Here is a 20,857-nt window from a genome sequence, read left to right as displayed (position 1 = left end):
CCACATCGCAGGTATCTACACAAAAGTGACTTGGGCAAGCCTTTTAATCTCCCTGCCTGTTTTTTTCCACTGCGAAATGGTATTAATACTTCCTGAAGTGTGGAGAATGTTGCCCTGGTGTCATGTACCTTATTACATGTTGCTTATAAAGACCTCCAGAAACAGAATTGTTGGAAACTTTGCTGGATTGCAAGCTAATATATTTAAGTGTGCTTGAGATTATTGATGGTTTGTAAGGTATTCAAATTTTATAGTCAGTGTTGATTACAATATCCTTACTCTCATGAAAAAATAATAATCCCAGTACAATTTATTGAGATTGCTTGTAAAGCATCTATTACTTAAAGAAAAAAAACTGCGCATTCTGTCTGCGATGGGCATTGGCTGGCTGCAGTCAGGCTTCCCTAACCTGACAGTCATTCTTTAGCTTGCGTCCTTAGTCTGTTAGGTCACCAGACTGAGCTGTGGGCATGTTACTAGGTCTGCAGAAATGTTTTCTGCTGATAGTGTACGTGTCTTGTAGTCGAGAAGCTATTTTTAATGGTCTGGTCAGGCTGTTAGAGTTATTGAGGGACAGAGCCCTGGCAGAGTGTTGTATGTGGGAGCTGCCATGGGAATGGTGGGGGAGGGAGGTAACTTTCACTTCCAACTGTTGCATCTATTTTTGATTATGCTGATATTTCCTGGTAACTTGTAAAGTAAAGACATGCATCTCAGGTGTGTTAGCTTGATCAAGAAAGTGTACATTGGCCTAGGAATAATCCTCATGTTATTGGGGGGAAATCGGTAGAACTGCATGAGGGAGACGTGCCTTCTTTCCTTTCTTTTGACTGTGGTGAAGTCCAAGGGCTGTCTGGATACGTGGTGTCTTAAACTTGGGCCTTCTAACTCATCTGAGAAAACTGCTGCTCTCATCAACGATTAGTGGAGAGGCTCTGACCTGAGACAGTTCAGGTGGAGTGGGAGTGATTAGTAATTTGTATACTCCTTTTTCTTAAAACAAGACTATTCTGATTGTACAGTGACTAAGGACACATCATGTAGACAATATCCCTGGAAAAGGAAGTAGTTGTAAACTGTGAAACCTTGAATTTGATCATGATGCTTAGCTACAGGCAGCTTTTTAATAATAATAAAAAATATTTAAAAAACACTCTCTTTCATGAGCTTCAGATTGATCTCTTTTATTCACAGAGCTGTTGTACGTAAGTGTTTGCTGTTGGGCTGCCTTGTTCTTTCTGCTAGTTTTCTACTGCAGCCATATTTGTGTGCTATGCTCTGAAGTCAGGATAGGAAAGTCACTGTTATTCCTGGTGGGAAAATAACTAGTGAAACTCCCCTAAATTTGTTGTAGTGCTTTTCTCTCTCTCGCTCTTGCGTGTGTGCGTGCTCTCTCTCTCTCTTTTTTTTTTTTTATATGCAGTTTGTCCTAGTGCAAAAGAAAGTCAAAGGTTATCTCCCAGTTTTTAGTCTCCATGAGCATGGCTGAGTGATTGTGCTTTTCTTCATTTGCGTTTAGCCGTGCAAATAGAAGTTGCAGGTAGAGAATTTAAAATGGAATTTTAAACAGTTTGAAACTTCTCAAGTGACATATCTGGGAACATTGCCACATAGCAGAAACATTTCAGAGATGTGTATTTCATTGCTGTTGGGTCACTGAAGATAAAGTAAGCTAAATTGTGTCCATTGCTACAGTGTTTTATAAAATAACATTTCGTGAAGTCGAACATTTGCAGGCATGTTGAAGTGAAAGATTAGCTATCTCTTTTTACTATTTATTTAAGTTTTGTATGTTCTGTCATACTATCTCTCTTTTTTTTTCTTTTTTTTTGCTTTCTCTCACTTGAAAGTATTATCTCTTAAAAATACATATCTCTCTCTTTCCACCAGCCAGTCAGAATGTTTGTGAACATCATTTTTCTTCATTTTGACTGGCAGGCCCTGGACCTGCAAAGATTATTGTATGGGGGCTGAACCTTGTGCTTCATGTGCAGTCTTGCAGATTTTGTTGGGCTTTATCTGGTCATGCAGCTTTGCCTGTGCAGGATGTTTAACCCTAAAAATTCTGCATGTGATGCTGACTTTATGTGGGATCAGGTGTTTTCTGCCTACTGTCATAAGTGTCATGTAGAGCTTGTGTCCTGAGTGATTTGCAGACTTGCATAGCTGTGTTTGATAAGAATGAAGTCTCGTGCCTGTGGCTGATTTGGAACAAATGTATGCTGTCAGATGACTACGGTACTAATAAACCTAGAGCCGTACTAGAATTCTAGTGAAGTTGTCTATTAATGCTAGTAAAACTCTTTTCTCCTAAGATGGATGCTAAAGTATACTGCTAGCTAAAATTCAGTTTTGCTTTTGCAACTGTTCGTAGTTTGTCTGAAGAACACAGACCATAATGCTTAAAACATGGTGGCCGTTCTTCCCAGATCACGCCCTATATCTTGCATCTAGGGGAACTGACGTGGGATGCAACTGTACTAAGGTAGCGTTTGGGTTTGTGGCTGATGGTGTGTGTAGCTCTGTCACTGGGCCCGGTGGCTCTCCAGTAGAACACTGGAACGATGTGGCCAGTGTACTGTCCAGTTACTTGTTACTTTGCACCGCGAATGACCATGTAACGCTGTGCAGCTGTACTGTCTGCGGGTGCATTTGGAACAAGCATAGAGCAGTGCTCAAACTCTCTTCCTGTCACGGTCTGTAGGAATATGCTCTCCCACTGTGCACAGATGTGTGCCTATAGTACTGAGCAGGACAGATGAATATATTTTCAATGAAATAGTTGTGGTGACACAGGACTGCAAAAACAAACTTCTTATTTAATAATAATAAAACTTGTGCAAGGGGAAAGTGAAAAATTTGTGTCCGAACCTGGAAGCCTTCTCCTGCAGCCAAATACTATGCAAGTAAACCATACACGTGCTCTAGTAGCAAGAAAATATCCTTCTTTGTGCTATCTATATGTTCTTAATTGCACTGTTAAGTTGGCCTCTCTATGTAGAGGCCTACAAAAAGTTAACAAAGGGCTCTGTTCTTTGTGTGTTCAGACCTGAAAATACTGAACAGTGTGTAAAGCTTGGAGAAGAATGGAAACCTATGAAATGACACTTAACAAATGTTAGAAGGAGAAAACCTGCAAAAAAATCATTTAACAACTGGTGCTATGTTTTCTGATGCTGAACTTGTTTTGTGTTACCCCCCCCCCCCCCCCCCATTTGTAGATCCAGCATGGGTTAGCTGAAACCAGCTGGAGCTGTAAAATGCCCTTCTGTTCCATATCAACATGGGTGTATTACTACTCATTTGACAGTAGGACTCTGTGGGAGACCTCACAGGTGTATATTGTGTTGTTTCCATGTATTTTCATGGTATGTTCTGGGAAAACTGGTTTCTTATCTGGCCCTTCTGGCATCCTGTGCAAGTGATCTTAGCCTAGAAAGTCATGGATCCAAGTCAAGTTGATGACCTTTTCCTCTTGCTTATTAATAGTCGTGCTTGTTTCTACCGCAGTCAGTGTAGGTAGAGAGCTGGACTGAGGAAGAGGGCATTTCCACAGCAGTTTGTCCTGCTGAGAATGTGGCAGCATGCCTTACTCAAATTGCACTGAGTATTTGGGCTGTAGGCAGGGGCCATGCAGGCAGCTGTTGTGGATTTTGGTGGCTGTGGAGTCTGGGCTGAACAGCAACTTTGCAGCAAGGGCATAAGCAGAGCATAGTGAAACTGTGGGTCTGTTGCTCTATCATGAGAAACAGAGCTCTAGGAAAGCTTTGGTGCAGCTTTTCATCACCAAGACATGCACCTGGAGGGGCTGTATCCCCTTTTAACTATAGGAGAGTGGCTTATTTGGGCCTTGGCAGGTTAGTTGCTGGTGTTGGCGATGGCGGAAGCTGACAAGGGAATTGTTGCTAGGCCTGAATCAAGGGGAGTGAAGTTTGCTAACATCCCTGCAATCAGGAACAGTGCTGTGGAGTGCATGATGTGACTATGCTACCCAGAAAATAATCTGTTACTGTGTTTCCTGTTCTGGTCATGGAGTTTCCAGCAAAGTGCTGAATATCAATAGGGTATCTTGATGATGAATCTTTATTCTCTATTTAATAAGTGGGGTACATGCACACTTTTTTTTCTTCTTCATTGGTGGGGGACAGGGATGTGAAAATTGAGCTACACTGTTGTGACCCACGGGGTCCTACAGAGGCATTATGATACTGTATTCTTCCATGGGCTCTTAAGTGACAAGTCCAGCTGATGGTGAACATTCCTGACTGACTGCTGGCAACATGAAGGTGCCTGAAGGTCCGCTTGGATTGGCAGCTTGCTTCTGTGTAAGAGCCTGTGTGCTTTTAGGCTACTGAGGAGCACAGAAAATGGTTCTTAGCAGAAATGGGTTTGTGCCTTTGCTGGACCCTGCAGTTGGTACAAACAAATAAACAGTATGTTTCTGAAGACTTGAGTCTGGATCCAGACTAGCAAGGGAAAAAAGGGAGGGCTAGTGTACCCAGGTCTCTACTTTGCAGTGGGAATTACTGTAATGTATAAAGCCCTGCATCTTGGTGTATGTGGGGGGAAATTTTAACCTCCTCTTTGGATTACGGTCTTCATTTCTAAGAACTTTTTTGCTTGGGAAGTGCTTCATTTACTTTCTTCTGACCAAAAGGGTGACCAAAAATTTGTTAAACAAAGCCACAACTGTTAGTTTTATGGGGCAAGTGATGGCTTGGAGACCTTTGGACTGCCTTTGGACTTAAGAGGACATCTTGCTGAAAGTTCTGTTGGATCCCAAACCTTCAGGCAGATACACTGTAGTATGTCAACTTGCTGGTGCTTAAAGCATGTCTAAATTTGGATCAAAAGCTTTTCTGCACGAACAGTAGAAGTTGTTAAATCTTAGGCTGACTTCATTTCAGGGAAGTCATTGCCTACATAGTATGCAGAAGTATTTTTTCCTAAAAATGCTCTTTTGTAATGATGTGATGTGCAGTCCTTTCCATGAAAGTTAATTTTTCCTTGTTTGCTACAGTAAGCTGCACAGGAGTGCTCCCAAGACCTTTTTTAGTAGCAAAGAGTTTCATATTCTGTCTTGCCAGTGAAAGGTATATTAAAGCTTTAAGATTTAGTGCTTGCAACTCCATAGAACATACTGGACAGAAAACCTAAAATTAGTTCTCCCTTGCGAAGATTAAATGATGACATTTTAGAAGTAATGTGCTCAGTCTCAAAGCACTCTTTGATGCTATTGGCTCCAGCCATCAAATCTTGGCTTCTCTTTACCTAGTTTAGCTCAGATAAGAGTTTGTGTGCCAAACGAGCAATCTACACAGGGAATTTACAGAGAAGGTAAGAAGAGGTTTGTTCCTTTCAGGAAATCCTGTGTTTATGTTCAGGATTGTACACATAGGCCTTGTTTTCCATTTTGCTTGTTTGATTTATAAATCTGAATCTTCCACAGCTCTCTTGACAGAAACTTGCTTCTACATAAGCAAGCAAAAAGTGTGGAAGTTTTTACTTTGGTTGTATTACCTTTTACTTTGGTTGTATTACTTTGGTTGTAGTGATAATTCCTTATGGTGTCAAAGTTTATAATCGTCTTCAAATGTAACTGTGGGCATTGAGAGTCCAGAAGATGTCCTTGTTCTACATATGGGTAAATATTATCATTGTTTTGAGGAAACTGACTCTTGGAAATGATAACCTTGCTTTTGATATAGCAGAATATCTGCACGAGTCAAGAAAAATAAATCTTCATTGTGTGCTTCTGAGACTGATGGGACCTTTGCTTTCTTTAGACCAATCTCTTTCAAGCTCTGCCAAATTTAGATCATGAAAAACATGAAGAAATTTCCAGGCATCATAATACTGTTCTATTGTGAGATACTTTTCTCTTTTAAACTGGGAAATGAAAAAAATCAAATACATTAGTGATTTTTTTTTAGTTGAATGAAGAAATGCAAGTGAGCTTCAAATGCTGTATTTCTGATACTTGCATAGTTATAAACTTCATGCTGTTGTGTGTACTTCCAGCATTATCATGTGTCTGTATTTTACTGAATTTGTCCAGTTCCTCTCATGCCCATGCAAGGATTGCTTATGATGCTGTAGTGAAAAATGGGGATGAGTTCTCGGAGAAATTTCAGACAACCAGTTCAGTTCTTGGGAGGGGGGGTATGTACTTTACAAGCCATAGGAATAAGGGTCTTTAAAGAACTATTTCTTCTTGCTGAACAGTGGCTTGGTTGCTTGCCTGAAGCTGTTGGTATACTGGGAATGTTTTCTGACGGGGTGATAAGATATGAATAAGTCATAAGGCATGCTGATAAGTGGGAAACTGAATTGACTGACTGGTAAGCAGGTCAGCTTGCCTAGTCCACTTAGAGTAGTTTCAGTTCTCCTTTCATCAACAGGGACTTGCAATAGAGCAGTAGCTGGCAGGGGGCAGTTCGGGTAAGTGCTTTCTTGCTGCTTGTGTCATGACTGGTGAATAAGTGAAGTTCAACATCCATCTTGGAGAATATATATGTGCATACAGGAGTTTATCTGAGGACAACTTTAAAAAACACCATGTTTAAGGGTTACTGTAATTATTTTCCAAAATTAAATTTCCAGACTGCTTGAGACAGTTTGATCATTCTACATGTATTGAGTGACTTTAGACTTTTATTTCTGTGCTGCTTTGGAAAAGTCACAATGCTGGATTTCAACTTCATTGCATAGTTAAGATAGCTCAGTCTGGAAATGAAGCAAAACTTCATACATAGTATGTTAAACTTGCGTTTTTTACCACTTGGCTTGTGCTCTTGCATAGTTCTCCCTTGTAAGGAGCTTTTTAATGTTTTTATTTATTTTTTGTTACATACTGTATCACAGTATTGCTATTGCCAGGTTCATGTTAATGCTCCTGGCTAAGAACACTGATGCAAACTCTCTCTGCTAGTGTAACGTTGACTTTAATGGCATTAAGCCACAGATAATTGGCCCAGTTTCCTTAAATACCGCAGCCTGTTGTTAAGATAAACATTCCTAGGTTCCCAAGAACACAGACACATGTATATGGAAATGTACTGGGTATACAGAGCAAGCTTTAAACACCAAATTCTTATTTCCTATTTCATTCTTGATGTTTGCACACAAGTTTCATAAGCAGAAAAATGACTTGAGAGAGTAACCGTGCCAGTTTATTTTTAAACTGTGTTGTAAGTTTCTGAGAACTGCTGTGGGATTTCTCCCTTTTGATGCAGCCATCGGCTTCTGTGGCAGCAGAAGGAAAGTAGTCCTGCATTGGAACGGTATGTGTCGAGCTGCACCCGCGTTAGTCAGCAGCTCGTGTCTCTGCAGTCAGGAAGGCCGGGTGACCAAGGCTTGGTGTAAACTGCACGAGGCCCAGGACCCTGGTTGCTTAGGAATATATAGTCTTGTCTGTCACTCCACAGCAGTGGTACCTGAACCGACTTTTAAGGCCAGTGCATGTAGATCCACAAATGTTGGAGGTGCAGCTTTCTCCTTCTTGAAGAGGGCTGTGATCTGTATTCCCCAGCCCAAAATTTTAGAGAGGGACTAGAATTACAGAGTCTGTGATAGAGATGGGTTCAGTTCACTCCCACCCTTTCAAACATCATATGGTTGAAAGCGTTATTCTCAGTCTTAACTACTTAAAGACAGCAAGAGAAAATGGGTATGAGAGAGTGTGTGGTGTGTGGTTTTTTTATTTTATTTATTTATTTATTTATTATTTTTAAACAGCCAGTTAAGAAACTGTGGGCTAGTCCTGAAGGACAGTGTGCATCTTTAGGGTTGTAAGGCAACCCTGAAGAGCAAGAGATGTTCTTGATGCATAGTGCCAGTTGCTGGAGCATGTGGGGAAGCTCACTGCCAGGGACTGAGGGCTGCTGGTGCTAATGAGCAAAACCGGAGCCTCTTAGCACCTTAGAGCAGGAATTGGTCTGAACTTCACTGGAGGTAAGCTTCCTCATAGTCATCTTCAAAACTGCTTCTAACAGAAATAAGAAACTTTAAGTGTTCACTTCTTGCAAAATTGAGAAAATATCTAGTCACTCTTACTAAGTAGATTGTTTTGCTTTTTTTAACTGTCTCTTTATATGATTGTCCGACTTGGTCCAAAGCTGTAAACTCAGTCTGAAGCTAAGTGAATCAGCACACAGCAGGTGGGGTTTGTTAGGGCTATTGCAAGGATTCATTTTCTTATTCAGTTGGTTCTTCTTACCCCTGTTCTCACTGTCTGTTTGCAGTCAGAAATAGTAGAGAAAAGAAATCATGGTTCCATTATGTGATATTTTATGTAAATATTTTCAAAAGGACAGCTATCAAAACTTGGAGTAATGACAACTTGTGTTAATTGTTAGGCTTTCTGTAACCCTGCAGAAACAGTATCTTTATTATTATTATTATTATTATTATTATTATTATTCCGACTCTACATAGACTCTTAAAAATCAATGTGGAGAGTGAGAAATTCAAAAATCCTTCTGTAATAGCAGAAACACAATAGTAATGCAAAACAAGATGAAAATCTTATTTTGTTTCTCTGGTTTTAAGTCTTGATAAATATCTGTGGCTTGAGTCAGTCCCCTCTTTGTTGAGGGTTACTTGACTAAAACCCTTGGCCCTAATCGGTTGGCAGTTAGGTTAACTGTATCTTTGTTCAAACAGTGGATGGTGGTGGGGGTGGGGTGGTTGTAGCAACATTATTGTTACAGCATGGGCTCTCAGCTGTTTTCGCTAATTTCACGTACTCTTTCATGTTGTCCTGAGGAAGAAAGTATAGCTTGGCCTGCTGATCAGAGTTTTGGCATGGAATGGTAACTTATTTCAATGTGCATATCTTCACATACTGCATGCTTCACCTGACCCGGGCAGTGCTCAGTAAGGCAGTTGTTGGGTGGGGGGGTGCCCCCCCCCCCCAAACTCCCTTTTACTGGTAACTGGTTGGTGTGTCTGGTGTATTTGTGCCTCTTTTCTTGTTGCACTTCTGGCTGAGTGGCCTTGCTGATTCAGAGGATAGGAAATGAGCCTGAGATTCAAGAGCACAGACGATGTTGCTATCCCCCCTGCTGACTTCCAGAGAATTTGTGGTCATCCCACCCCTCCGTCCTATGGCTTTTCTCAGTAGTGAAGAGCAGTACTGAATACTTACCTTTGTTCTGAAGGTCTTTGAGGCTTACAGAAAAGTAGAGAATCGGCGAGTTTCATGCTCTTGTTTTGTCTATACAAACAGCACTTGCAGGTTTCTGTTGTCACTGTTGCCATCCAGCCTACTTGGAGGTCTGGTTTGCTGCTGGTGTAGTATTTTTCCCTCATACCTGAGGTGTTTGTCAAATCCTTGACACCAGCAGTTTTTTCAGTGATGTTATGAGGCACGCTGGCGGGCAGCGTGAGTGTTAATGTACTGAAGCTTACCTTCATGTAATTTAGCTTGGGTACTGACTGTGTGTGAGGCAGGCGTTCGTACATGCTAAACACAGCAACAGACTACCACAAAATAATTTAGTGTCTGTTGAAGTCAGTAGATCCTTTCTTTCCTCTCAGCAAGTATTGCATGATGCCCCTTGGACTCATCTTGCACTGATCTACTGCAGTGAGCACTTCACATATGCCTGGGTGTGAATAAGAAGTATGTGTCTGAGATGTTCGTAGTTAGTATTGCTGTACCTCTGAGCTTTGTTTTACTACCTGATTAATTCCTCCTTATTGTACATGCAGTTCTCATACACTCTGTCCTCGTGGTGGTGGCTGGAACAGTTTTTTCTTTCCAAGACAGGTACACGACATGTCTAGCTGAGCTCTCTCAGCTGATAGCATGATGCACTGCAGGGAAGGAAGTGTACCAACTTATAACTGTTTTCAGTTTATTCATTCACTACTGAGGGGGTGAAAGGGGGAGAAAAAGAGGGGAAGGTGGTGGCCTATATGAAACAAAAGGAGGAGGAACTGTATAAAGCTCATAATGTAATGCAGGTCTTACGAGGAAGAACTAATTATAGGACCTTAAAGCATTTGCCTCAAGGAACTTCAGAGAGGGGCAGTGTTACATGAAGCTAGATGAGAGCACGCTTGTGCACCCACTGCTGCCAAGGTCATACTGAGGGTTAGTCTTGCACTGTGCTTCCGCTTTTCTTTCTTCTGTGGAGAGAAGAGACTGATGGACTCATGCTGAAGGCCAAGTCCTAGTGGTGAGAACCTCTGGCTTGTGGAGAACAGCTTTTTCCCTCTCTGTCATTATGGGGCTTTTTATTTGTGATGTTTTGACTTGCATTACTTCTTGAGAAAGCATGACTCAGTCTTGGCTGATGAGCTAGCAGTCAAAATGAGGCCAGATGAGGTCACAAGAGCAGCCTTGGGGACACTGAGTTTAAGGTATTATGCTTTACATATTTATACTGTTGCTTAAGCATCTTTTTGGTTATTACTGCTGATATTCTGGCTTTTCTTCTGTAGCAGTGACTTTTTAAATTCTAATTGACATTGCTGTGTCACTGGCAGTTATCCTGAGATTATTTTCTTTTTGGATGCCTTCATGTGCTTAATACTCTTGATTATGTGTTTTTTTGTTGTTGTTGTTTTTAATAAAAAACAATTTGAAAAAGCCTTCAAATCTGCATGTGAAACTATTAAAGAATGTTTTCAGGTTGAAGAGCCCCTCTCTAGGAGACATATCCCTGAGAAAATCCTTCGTAGTGGAGCATGTGGCATAACCACTGGGTGCTGATACTTATTTGAAAAGATTGTACTTGGCTAGACCAAAGGGTTCCCAGTCCTCCTGTGAGAAACAAGCATGTCACAGTTTAAACACAGTATCAGCCTTGAGTTAAAAGGTCTGTGTGATCTGTGGTAGCAGAAAGCCTTGGTGCATCTGCCTGGGTCACTGGACATTTGCCAGGGGGGAAAGGGGAACCCCCACACAAAACCAAACAAATAGCTGCTCAGAGAGAGGGCCAGTGTCCCCTTCAAGGTAGTCAATGGAAGATGTTGGATAAAAAGATTCTTGAATGACTAAAAGTGGCTTTAGATAAGGTTGTAACCTGAATGTGGACTGGTGTTCGTTTGTATCACTGCCTAGGTAGTTTAGCCCTTGATTGGAGCCCGACTGCACGAAGCGCAGGATTGGCTTAGGTAATGGGTCCTTCCTCACCGTGCATCTCGCCGTATCCCAGCTGTAGCTGTTACCTCTGTGAAAGCCCTATTTACTAATTGTCTTAAATGTTTTCTTTCCATCTGAAACACTTGTACTGCTGTTGAATCTTTCTCGGCTAAACCTAAGAGGTAGGATATTCACTCTTAATAAATCGAAATACTAACTTTTTTCTTAGAGACACATGTTTGCAGTAATGGCTCTCATTGTGCACCTGACTTGATATCCCTTTAGCATGTATTTTAGGAGATGCTTCTAATAACCTGTCTCCATCTGGTTTCATTAGGCTTTAAAGAGTGCTCTGCTCTTTGGACAAGAATTAGACTTTTTTTTTTAATCTCTGTCTTTCCGCCAGCCAGCCAGTGAAAGATTCATACTGACCACATGAAGGAAATACTGAGAGTGACCAAGCACTGGATGCTGCCCAGCCCTCAAAGCAAAGTGGAGAAACAAAGTTGTCCAAGATATTTATCCCTTTAAATTGCAGTGAAAATACTGATCTCCTCTAACGTGAGAAACAATACTTGGTGTTTGGAGATAGATAAACTGTTTGTTACTTTCTGTCACTCAGCTACGATATTTCGACTGTTTATATCCCTCTAATCAGAGGTTCAACTGAGCAGTCAACATTCTGCATATTTAAAACAGCTTCTGAAGTGGGGGGGCCATGATTGATAAGAGGGTATATAATAAGGCACAAGGTTAAAACAAGTCTGAAAATATTTGGGATCACATACAGTGTTTATCTAAAGCTTAAATAGTGACTCCATAGATATCTTAAAGCTAGACCTATTGCAAATGGTTATTTTTTTATGATCTGAAAAAGTATGTTTAAATGGATGTAGTCATTTTTACTGGCTTTTGAGCCCACCCACTCACTTAGTGAAGAAAACATTTTAAATTAAAAACAAAACAAGCTTTTGAAAATGCAGGCTTTGAATTAGTAGAAAAATGAGCAAGTCAAATGCTTGAGGCAAGTCTTACTAAGTTGCTCTGATCAGATTCAGTGATTGTATTCCAAGCCACAGATTGAAGAGTATACTCTGAATTGCTGGGTGTAGGCCAGGGTGTTAATCTAATTCACAGATGGGACAGACAGAAAAACTGGCTTTGGTTTGCTCTAGTGTCTAGATGAAGTGTTTTATACCTGAAGAAAGGTTTCCACGTAAATAATAAGGTTCAGGCTTCTTTTTAAAAAATGACTTTGCAAACTTAGTAAGACAGGTGTTTAGTGGACTTAGTGGTGTGCAAAACAGGAAAAAACATTTCAGGTGGGTTTCTTGCGAGTACGTAAAGGGGGGAATTTGCACACCCTGAAACCTTCTGAAGTGTTTAAGCCTCACATTTAGTAAATGAGAATGCCTGTAGCTACAGAGCTCTGATCCTGTAGATGCTTAGAGTGGAAAGCTCGCTCAATCCCTTGGTACCCTGATGCTCTGCCTAAATTAGCAAGTACTTTAGTCAGTAGGGATGGATCAGTAGACCAGAGTTGTTGGCACTGAGGTTTCTTACATCTTCATTAGTGGTTTGGGGGGCAGGGGTTACTTTGGATTAGATTTAGCGTGGTGCCTTGGGCTCAATGTTCCCGCTACCTGTGCAGTTTGAAGCTTTCTGAAGAAGGAAGAAAGTAATTGGTGCATGTCAGAGAACCTTGCAGTCGTGTGGCCCACAGGGTTATTTGAAGTGTCGTGTCCCTGTTTGGCAGCAGGTTGCATTTGAAGCATGTTTTGGGGATGGGTTTTCAGGTTCTCTTACTCAAAAAGGAATCAAGTTCATGTGCAACAAAGCTGTTCTGAGAAACCAGCTAGCTCATGGTAAATGGAGATGGGATTTGCTTCAAAACAGTGCTACTGCTCTGAACCAAATTGCTAAGGTGTACAAAGTATGGGAGCATGTGCAGCAAAGCAAAGAAGAAGGGAGATTTTTATAATCAGAAGCACTACAAAGATCTCTTTCCCTGTTTTAAAGAAGTGTTTCTTTAATTTTTCAGTTGCTTGCAGTGGTCAAGCTGGCATTTTAGACTAATGAATATAAGGATTCTTTGATCCTGAAAATCTGAACTAGAAAACTAAAAATTGTTGAAAACTTAATAACTGCCACAGGCAACAGGCTGTGGCTTTTGGGTAGCATGCTGTTTGCAAGGTTTCTGACACTTCAGGGCTAGAGCAAATTGCTGTTGCTGCCATCGGGACTGGTAGTGAGAACAATGTTAAAAGGTTACAAATAATGCCCTGCTGGCATTGCTGGTCTCTGGAGAGGCACATCACTGGGTGGCTCCATCTCTTTTATTGCTTTCAGGGAGGTTGAGGGAGGGCAGGGGGGAGGAATGCTTCAACTCATTTGTGTGGTTACACTCAGGTTGTGTTTAATCCTGATTGCCTAAAAACTTAATCTTGGATGGCTGAAACAGGAAGTGGCTTGTTTTATTTGCACGTGTATGAAATATATGAAACAGCCCCTCACCCCAACACACTGAAAATAAAACCCTCAGAAAAAAATTTTTTAAATGACCAGAACCCAGAAATATAAAATTGCCTGACTGACACAGAGATTTTTTTTTTTCTTTGCCTCAACCCCCCCCAAATTTGGCTATTGTCTAATGTAAATATATCTCAGGTTTGAACTGCTTTGTCTAGGTACCTATAGCTGGGTAGCTTTTTTAGCACGGAGCGCACTGCTGGTTAGCCACAATTCAGTTTCGATTTGGCTCTTGTAATCTGGGCTGCCACAGGTACTCTGCCATCAGTACCCAGACAGTGTACTTGGCCAAGTCCTCATTCAACAGTACTCAGAGTACAAAATATTGTGTAGATATACCATTACATGATAGTGGTGATTGATGTACATCAAGTTTAGGCTTTACATATAGCTATGCAAATTCTGTATTTTAAGATTTTTCTTTTTGAGTTAGATCAACATCTGGGTATTGTATGGGGGAGGCTTGCAAGGTGTGCAGGTGCAAGTCTTCACGCTGCTCTACACTATCTTCCTGTGGTTTCAGAAAAGCGCCATTGCTCTTACAGTACTGCTCCAGCAGTGCTGATTTGGCCTATTACAAAATGCAAGTTTTAAAGGAGTCTTTAACAAATAGCTTGTAAATCAGTTTTTCTGCAGAGTAATGTGACCTGGTTAAAAATATTTAAATGATAAACTTTGCAGAAAAATCACAATTCTCATAACAGTTTTAAAGCTAAGAAATAAGTTCAAACATACTAAATTAAATATTTCTAAAGACTAAGCTCTGTTTATGGACCCCAAACTGTCATTGTTTTTAGACCGTTAGAAATGGTGCCAGTCCAGCCACCGAGGCAAAAGCTGGATTATGTTATGTTGGGTAGAAGAGAAAAGTTATTTAAATCCTGTGTGCAGGCTGCTGTTGACATATAGAATAGAAAGAATTAAATGTGTGGTACATTCATCGAGGAAAAGTTGTAATTTGACCTGTAAATTGTGTGCTTGTTTGGATGTGAGGAGTAAACACAAAACACTGCAATAACATTTTGTATTGTCTTCTAGTTATGACTCCTATATGTACAGATGTGGGTTGGACTAAAGAAGAATTCGAAATATTCATGTTTCATGGGTATAGGCCTGTTTCTCTTAATGGCTGCTTTGGCACTCGGGTGAATACTGCTCAGTTATAGTTCATTTTTCTGCAACGGGAAGATTTAGATGAGTAGGGGGTTTTTTGTTTGTTTTTGGGTGCATGGTGGGGGTTTTCTTGTGTGTGTGTTTTTTTTGTTTTGTTTTGTTTTTAATATGTGCCTGGGTTAGGGGATAATGTTTGTCTTGCAAGAGAGGCCATGCATACAGTGCTGCTATGGATCTGCTAGATACAGTCCAAACTTTTTTCTACTGTAGATAGGGAAGTCAGTGATATTAAATAAGGTCTGAAAGGCAGCAAGTACATGCAGTTATGCTTGCTTTGTTTTCTGTAAGATACAATGTTTTAAGATTAAGGCAGGATCTCTTCCTTAATCCAGAATTTTTCTCACATAAATCTTGTATGGGTTTCTGCAGCAGACCATGCAAACTGACTTGTTAGTGGTGTTTTGTGGGTGTGTTTGTGGGGTGGGGGGAGTTAAGCTGTATTTGCTGGTAGTTCCCATAGGTGCACTTTTTTGGTCTGATTTTTCTCTATCTTGCAGTGCAGTTAAAGGCAGAAACTGTTGTAGTGCAACATTCAGGAAAGGGAGGACTAGTGTGATGATACATCCCTGAGGTGGATGTTAGACTAGGTGGAGGGGGGGAAAGTGAAACTCCTTCAACACAAACTTCTGAGTCTAGGGAAACTTGCGACGTTATGTTCTGGCCAAAGGTATTTTTGGTCAGGAGTATGTGGGAGAAAACGTGTTGAGCGAGAAGAGATGATCAGGTATGTCCAATACTGAATGTGAGTGTCCGGAAAAGTTGTAAATATAAAATCTCAGATCCTCAAAACTTGCTTAAAGACTTTTGCCCACAAATTGCACTTCTGTTGATCAATGTTATTTCACTTGTTAGTGTTTATATGCTGCTTGTGTCCTGGTGCTGCAAAGCCAGGGCATGGGGAGGAGTGGGGAGAGAAGGGTGTGAAAAGTCCTGTTACACACTTTTCACTTAAGTACTTTCAGACATGCCCTTGCTAGCAGCAACAGACTTATCCGACAGTTTCCCCAAATGAATGTGATTCACAGATGTGTGACAGGAACTCTGACAAAATGAAGTCCTCTTTTAATCATGTGGTCTGTGTGTTGCCAGTATGTTTTCTTGCTCATAGTTTGTGCTGTTTCTATCTTAAATTCAGAGGAAAAATAAAGTTTTGCATTTTAAGTCTGGTTTCATTTAAACAATTAATTTTTAACATCAATAATCTCTCTCCTGTTATTCCAAAAGAGCCACTTGAAAGGGGACCAATTTAAAAATAATCAGTACAAGTGACCCCGTTGTTCTTTTCAGTATGTACTTTAGTAGTGCAGAAATAATGGATGTTCTGCAGGGGCATCGTAAGATTTTCTGTTAAAGCACTCATGTGAAACTTTCTTTTCCTGTGATTGCTACAGCAGAGTACCACTAGTTTGAGAGTATGCCATCATAACTTTAGCGTTTGATTACAGGGAAAAATGTGATTGTCTTATCTCATTCTTTTCCTGTAACTGTTATGATTATTTTAAAATACAGGTTTTGAGGCTTTGACTATGAGAACTATTTTCAGGTTATTCCACAACACGCAGAAATACAAATGTATATTATTGAGGAAAACCTAATGAAATGTCATGATGTGTATGTGGTTTTATTTTTTCAGAGTTAGAGTTGCCTATCCCTTTTCCAGTTGGTGGTATCCTAATTTCAATGTAAACAAGTCATTGTTGGACCCCCTTGAGAGGGAGAGTGAATTTTGTTTTGTTGTTCTTATGTCTGTGGTGAAAGGGAAAAATAGATTAAGATAAGATTTGAAAGTTGGTACAGTACTGTAAATGTATTGTGTTATGTCCCTGAAACAATGGGAGCGGCTACCCCCAGAAGGTAGGAGTGGGAGCAGCTACCCCCAGAAGGCAGCTACCCTTTCCCGTAGGATTCCCTGAACAGTTACTTTTTCCGTTTCTCAGTGACGCACTGAACAGAGCACGTTATGTTGCTGCACATGCGTATGAAGTTGCATCCACACCTTCTGCTTGCAAACCAGTGCATTAGTGTTGTCTTGCTGGCTGACTCTCTGGTTTTCCAGTGTAGTCCAGGGGTTCTTGTGTGGCCTGTTCCTAAGCTGCTGCTTACACCTTATTATGACTGCACATATGAAGTCTTTCTTTCCTGCCATGCAAGTCCTTTCCCACATCTGATTTTCTGCAATGCCATGATTTTATTTTCTTTTGCTAGCAGTAATGATTGATTTGCATCTTTTCTTACAGTGCTGATAACCAAAACAGTATCATATCACCAGTTATTGCAGTACTTTTAGCCCCTTATCCAAAAGGTTCAATGAGGCTTTTGGATAGAAATTGCTTTTCTTCCCTTATTTTCTGGCCAGTTTAATCTTGCCAGGGTCATCAGTATCTGCCTGGGAGGGTCTTTGTCCCCTGTTTGAGGCTGAAGCACTGAGAGTAGGGATGAGAGGATACTCCCTCAACCCACTACACCTTCACTTACTCCCCTCCGGTTTCCTGCGCGCTCTGGAAAGGGAGCACAGATGCTACCTGGCTGGAAAGGGAGCAATGATGCCGACTGTCTAGGCAGTCTGGCAGGGCAGGACCAGGCTGTGCATGCTGATCCAGTGGAGAGGATAAGCCTATCAGGGTGATAATATCAGCTCTGAATCATTTGTGCATTGTTTGGTATCAACCAATTTCAAATGATGATGTTACTAAGGTATCAGAAAATCATGCATTGATGTGGGGTCTCTCTGCACAGCATGGCTCACGCTGCAGGCTGGCCTGGGTCACATACAGCTCTCCTTTGGCTGAGGTGAGAGAAAGGTGAATGAGCCAAGGTGTCTTAAGGCTGATGGGCTATGCTTACTTCAAGATGGGCTAGGCAAAATTCTGGTAAACAACACTGTGCAAGGAACAATGCTCTTCTACTGGACATAACTGTACAAGGCGCAAACATTGGCAGCTCTCTGTGCAGTGTATTCGTTTTCTAGTATTTGCTGAATTGGTCATGATAAACTAATGTTCAAGGAAAAAAGTTAATCTGTTTTAATTTATGCTGCTTGAAGTGGCTTGAATTAAACGTTTGCTGCTTTTCTGTGTTTTGCAGACTTCTCAAAGCCAACTCTAGCAAAGAGAAAGAGTTCTGTTTCTGCCAGCCAGACCCAGTCTCCAGTGCTGGTCCCCCTGATGGCAGTTTGTACAACCCTCTGAAACCTGCCAAGCTGGACACCACAGCTTTGCACGACTGCACTTTGGCCACCACTGTGCCTCCTTCAGAGCTGTCGAACCATGCAGTCCTAGCCTGTGACACAGGCATTCATGAAGAACACTATGTAAGTGAAGCAGTGGAAGATGATGTGCGAGACTGCAGAGAGTACAGAGATGCCTGCACCATTACTGGTAAGCAATAAAGCTTTTTATGTTGGGAAGGATATGGAGTTGTGTAGTTAAGCTGTTCAGCTGTTGGTTAGGTGTCTGGTTTATGCATAGTGCTGCTGCTGTTCTGCACTCTCTTTCTTGTTAGACCAACTGAGAGTCAGGAATAAGGGGAGGAAAATACTGCAGCTTAAAATGATGGAATGGTTGTCCTAGTGCTCACTGTAATTGGGTTTTTTATGTTGATACACGAATTGCTTTGCACAAGAGGGGGATGGGAGGAGCAGCAGATAGCAGCCAATGTTTTGGCTATCCACTTCTGCTTTTCAAAACCATTCTGGTTTTGCTACATTAGTTCTGGAACTGTAATAGTTAATGCATAAGAAACTGCTCCTTCTGCATGCTTGTATGAAAGGTTAAATGTCTTTATCACAGAGTTCATGCAAATAAATGGAATATGTGTTTAAACATGGTATTTAAATAGAATTCAGTTCTTAATGATGTGGTCAGTTGACCCAATTTTCCTGTGTTTGAATAATCACTGTAACTCAATTTAGTCACTGATATGGCCATCAAATGACAGGCAGTTTCCATTCCAAATGTGTGGTTTGGCTGAGCTGTGAGGCTGCTTTTAGATTAAAGATTGCTTGGAGCTGTGACCTTGTCAGTTCCAAGGTCTTTGGGGAGGGTTCGGGGATTCAGCTGAGTTTTCAGCAGAGCGAAATGAGAAGATTGAAGAAAAACGCATTGGGGCCCTTCTAACTGCTTGCCAGATGGCAGTACATCCAGCCATTTTGGGAATCATCTGTGGGTCAGAGATATAGTTAATGTTGACCATCAATAAGTACTTTCGTAGTATGTTTTACCTTAGCTCTGCCCAGCTGCTGTGTAGTTGTTAAAGGTTGATGTCCTGAAAAAGGAGAGAGATGCACTGCATACCCCTATTCCCTACATCCCAGCAATGGAAGAAATAAGAGCATGCATACATAGGCCCTACTGAGGAACAGGGTGGGAATGTAGCAATTATTGCTTGAAGTGATGGGTGTAAGGATAAAAATGGATCAGTACAGGGAACACTGTTGTGAATAGAGAAGGAGGCTTACAGTGCCTACTTAGGTGTTGCAGAGGAAACTAATGACAGAATTACCCAGAACTTCAGATGACAAAGTAAGACTTTGGCTAGAATTTGGCTTTATTCCTTGTGAAGTTTGTTTTTTGCCATCAATTTACCCTCTGGAACTTTCTACCCCGCCATTATAACCTTCTCTATTTCGATTCTTTTTAAAACACAGTTAAATGATTGTTTTAATTGGGGGGGGGGGGGAAGGCAAGCCCATGCCTGTGGACTCAGGAGTTGCTTGCCAAGCACAACTGCTTCACTACACAACTGAGGACCAGGTGGGGCAAGGAGGGTGTTTCCAGCCACTGGGAAAGCTCAAGGTTTTTTGCCTTAAGAAGCAAAGTGACTGAAGTCACTTCCAGTCAGGTACATTTCTACATCAAATAAATGTTCTCTTAACAGAAACTAACTCCTCCACCCTCCTTCCTTGTATCATGTTCAGATCTCTTCAGTGGTTAGTTTATAATCTGGACACTCATTTTTGACTGCCCTCTAGTTATTTGCCTGGTAAGTAGACTGGAAACTCCAGGCATTACGTAGATGTATTCCTGGTAGAATATCTCAATTTTTCCAAGTCCTTTGCAGAAGGACCTTTCCTGCTAGTTGTGCTGTTGATGGTATCTTGTCTTCTCCCTTTCCCTCTGCAAGCAAGCAGCAAGATTTTAATATTTGTTTTTCTGTTTGTGACTACGTGTCTGAACAACCCACTTCTTCCATGAATCAATACCTTCTTGATTACGGTTCCGTAAAAGGCAAGGTGAACTCTGTTTTCCTTTCTTTCTATTTTTCCAAGTAGTTTTTTTAAGTTGAAGTCAATGCATGTTTTCCTACCTCACTTACTTTCAGGCATGATGTACTTTCTGAATTTTTCTTCTTGCTTGGTTGTCAGCCAAATGTGGTTTGATCCTGTAATGTTGTTTTCAATGATCAGCTGTTCTGCAGCAACAAGTTCGTACTGTATTGTCACCTAGAGACAAGATGGTCAAGACTCGCAGTAGAAATAGCTTTCTTTTTTGAGAATGGATTATTCTGATTTACAGCTCTTCATTGTGCTTTTTAGATGTCAAAGAGCATAGACAGAGAGTTTGGAATTGTTCTTGTATTTGCACTGCAAAATCTCTACTTTGTCAGATGGAAGAATGGAGCACTTTTGGTATACAGTGTGCTCACGCAAAACAAGCAGAAAGAGGGATACTTGTGGGGAAAAGAGGATTATCTGAAATCTTAATATGAAGGCTTTGATGTGTAGGTCTGACTGACAGGTCAGCAACACTTGTGCTTTGAACTGTTCAATGAGAAAGAAACTGCTTTTATCAGGTCTGTGTATATTGTAATTTTTCTTCTGATGCCAAGCCTAGGCTAGTCCTAAAGCAGGGATATTCAAATGCAGCAATCGGGGTAATCTGCTTTCTTTTAGTCTAAGATGCAGATGGTATTGTAAAAGTAGTCTTCAAAAATTCTTGTAAACAAATGCTTGAACACTGTAAAACAAACCAAAAAAAACCCTGGGAAACTGAGTCACAGTGCTGTCTGGTGATGCTCGCTGAAGCATAACCACCTAGTGATAGTGAAATTGAAGTTGACTGTGAC

At 41.0% G+C, this 20,857-nt stretch overlaps 1 protein-coding gene across 4 annotated transcripts in view; it reads left to right on the top strand.

Moving 5' to 3' along the window:
• The window catches only part of TRAK1 (trafficking kinesin protein 1), a 145,168-nt gene that overhangs the window by 34,001 nt on the left and 90,310 nt on the right, over positions 1 to 20,857 (top strand). For all 4 annotated transcript variants that reach the window (XM_067291345.1, XM_067291344.1, XM_067291341.1 and 1 more), the window contains exon 2: positions 17,879 to 18,171. Coding sequence is in view for 2 of the 4 variants with exons in the window: in XM_067291341.1 (XP_067147442.1) it covers positions 17,879 to 18,171 (293 nt within the window). In the remaining 2 variants the exon portion in view is untranslated. The remainder of the gene's footprint in view (positions 1 to 17,878; positions 18,172 to 20,857) is intronic.

The sequence above is a fragment of the Apteryx mantelli genome, chromosome 2 (assembly GCF_036417845.1).
Source record: "Apteryx mantelli isolate bAptMan1 chromosome 2, bAptMan1.hap1, whole genome shotgun sequence".
NCBI classification, from domain to species: domain Eukaryota; kingdom Metazoa; phylum Chordata; class Aves; order Apterygiformes; family Apterygidae; genus Apteryx; species Apteryx mantelli.
This window is presented reverse-complemented; position numbering and strand designations above follow the sequence as displayed.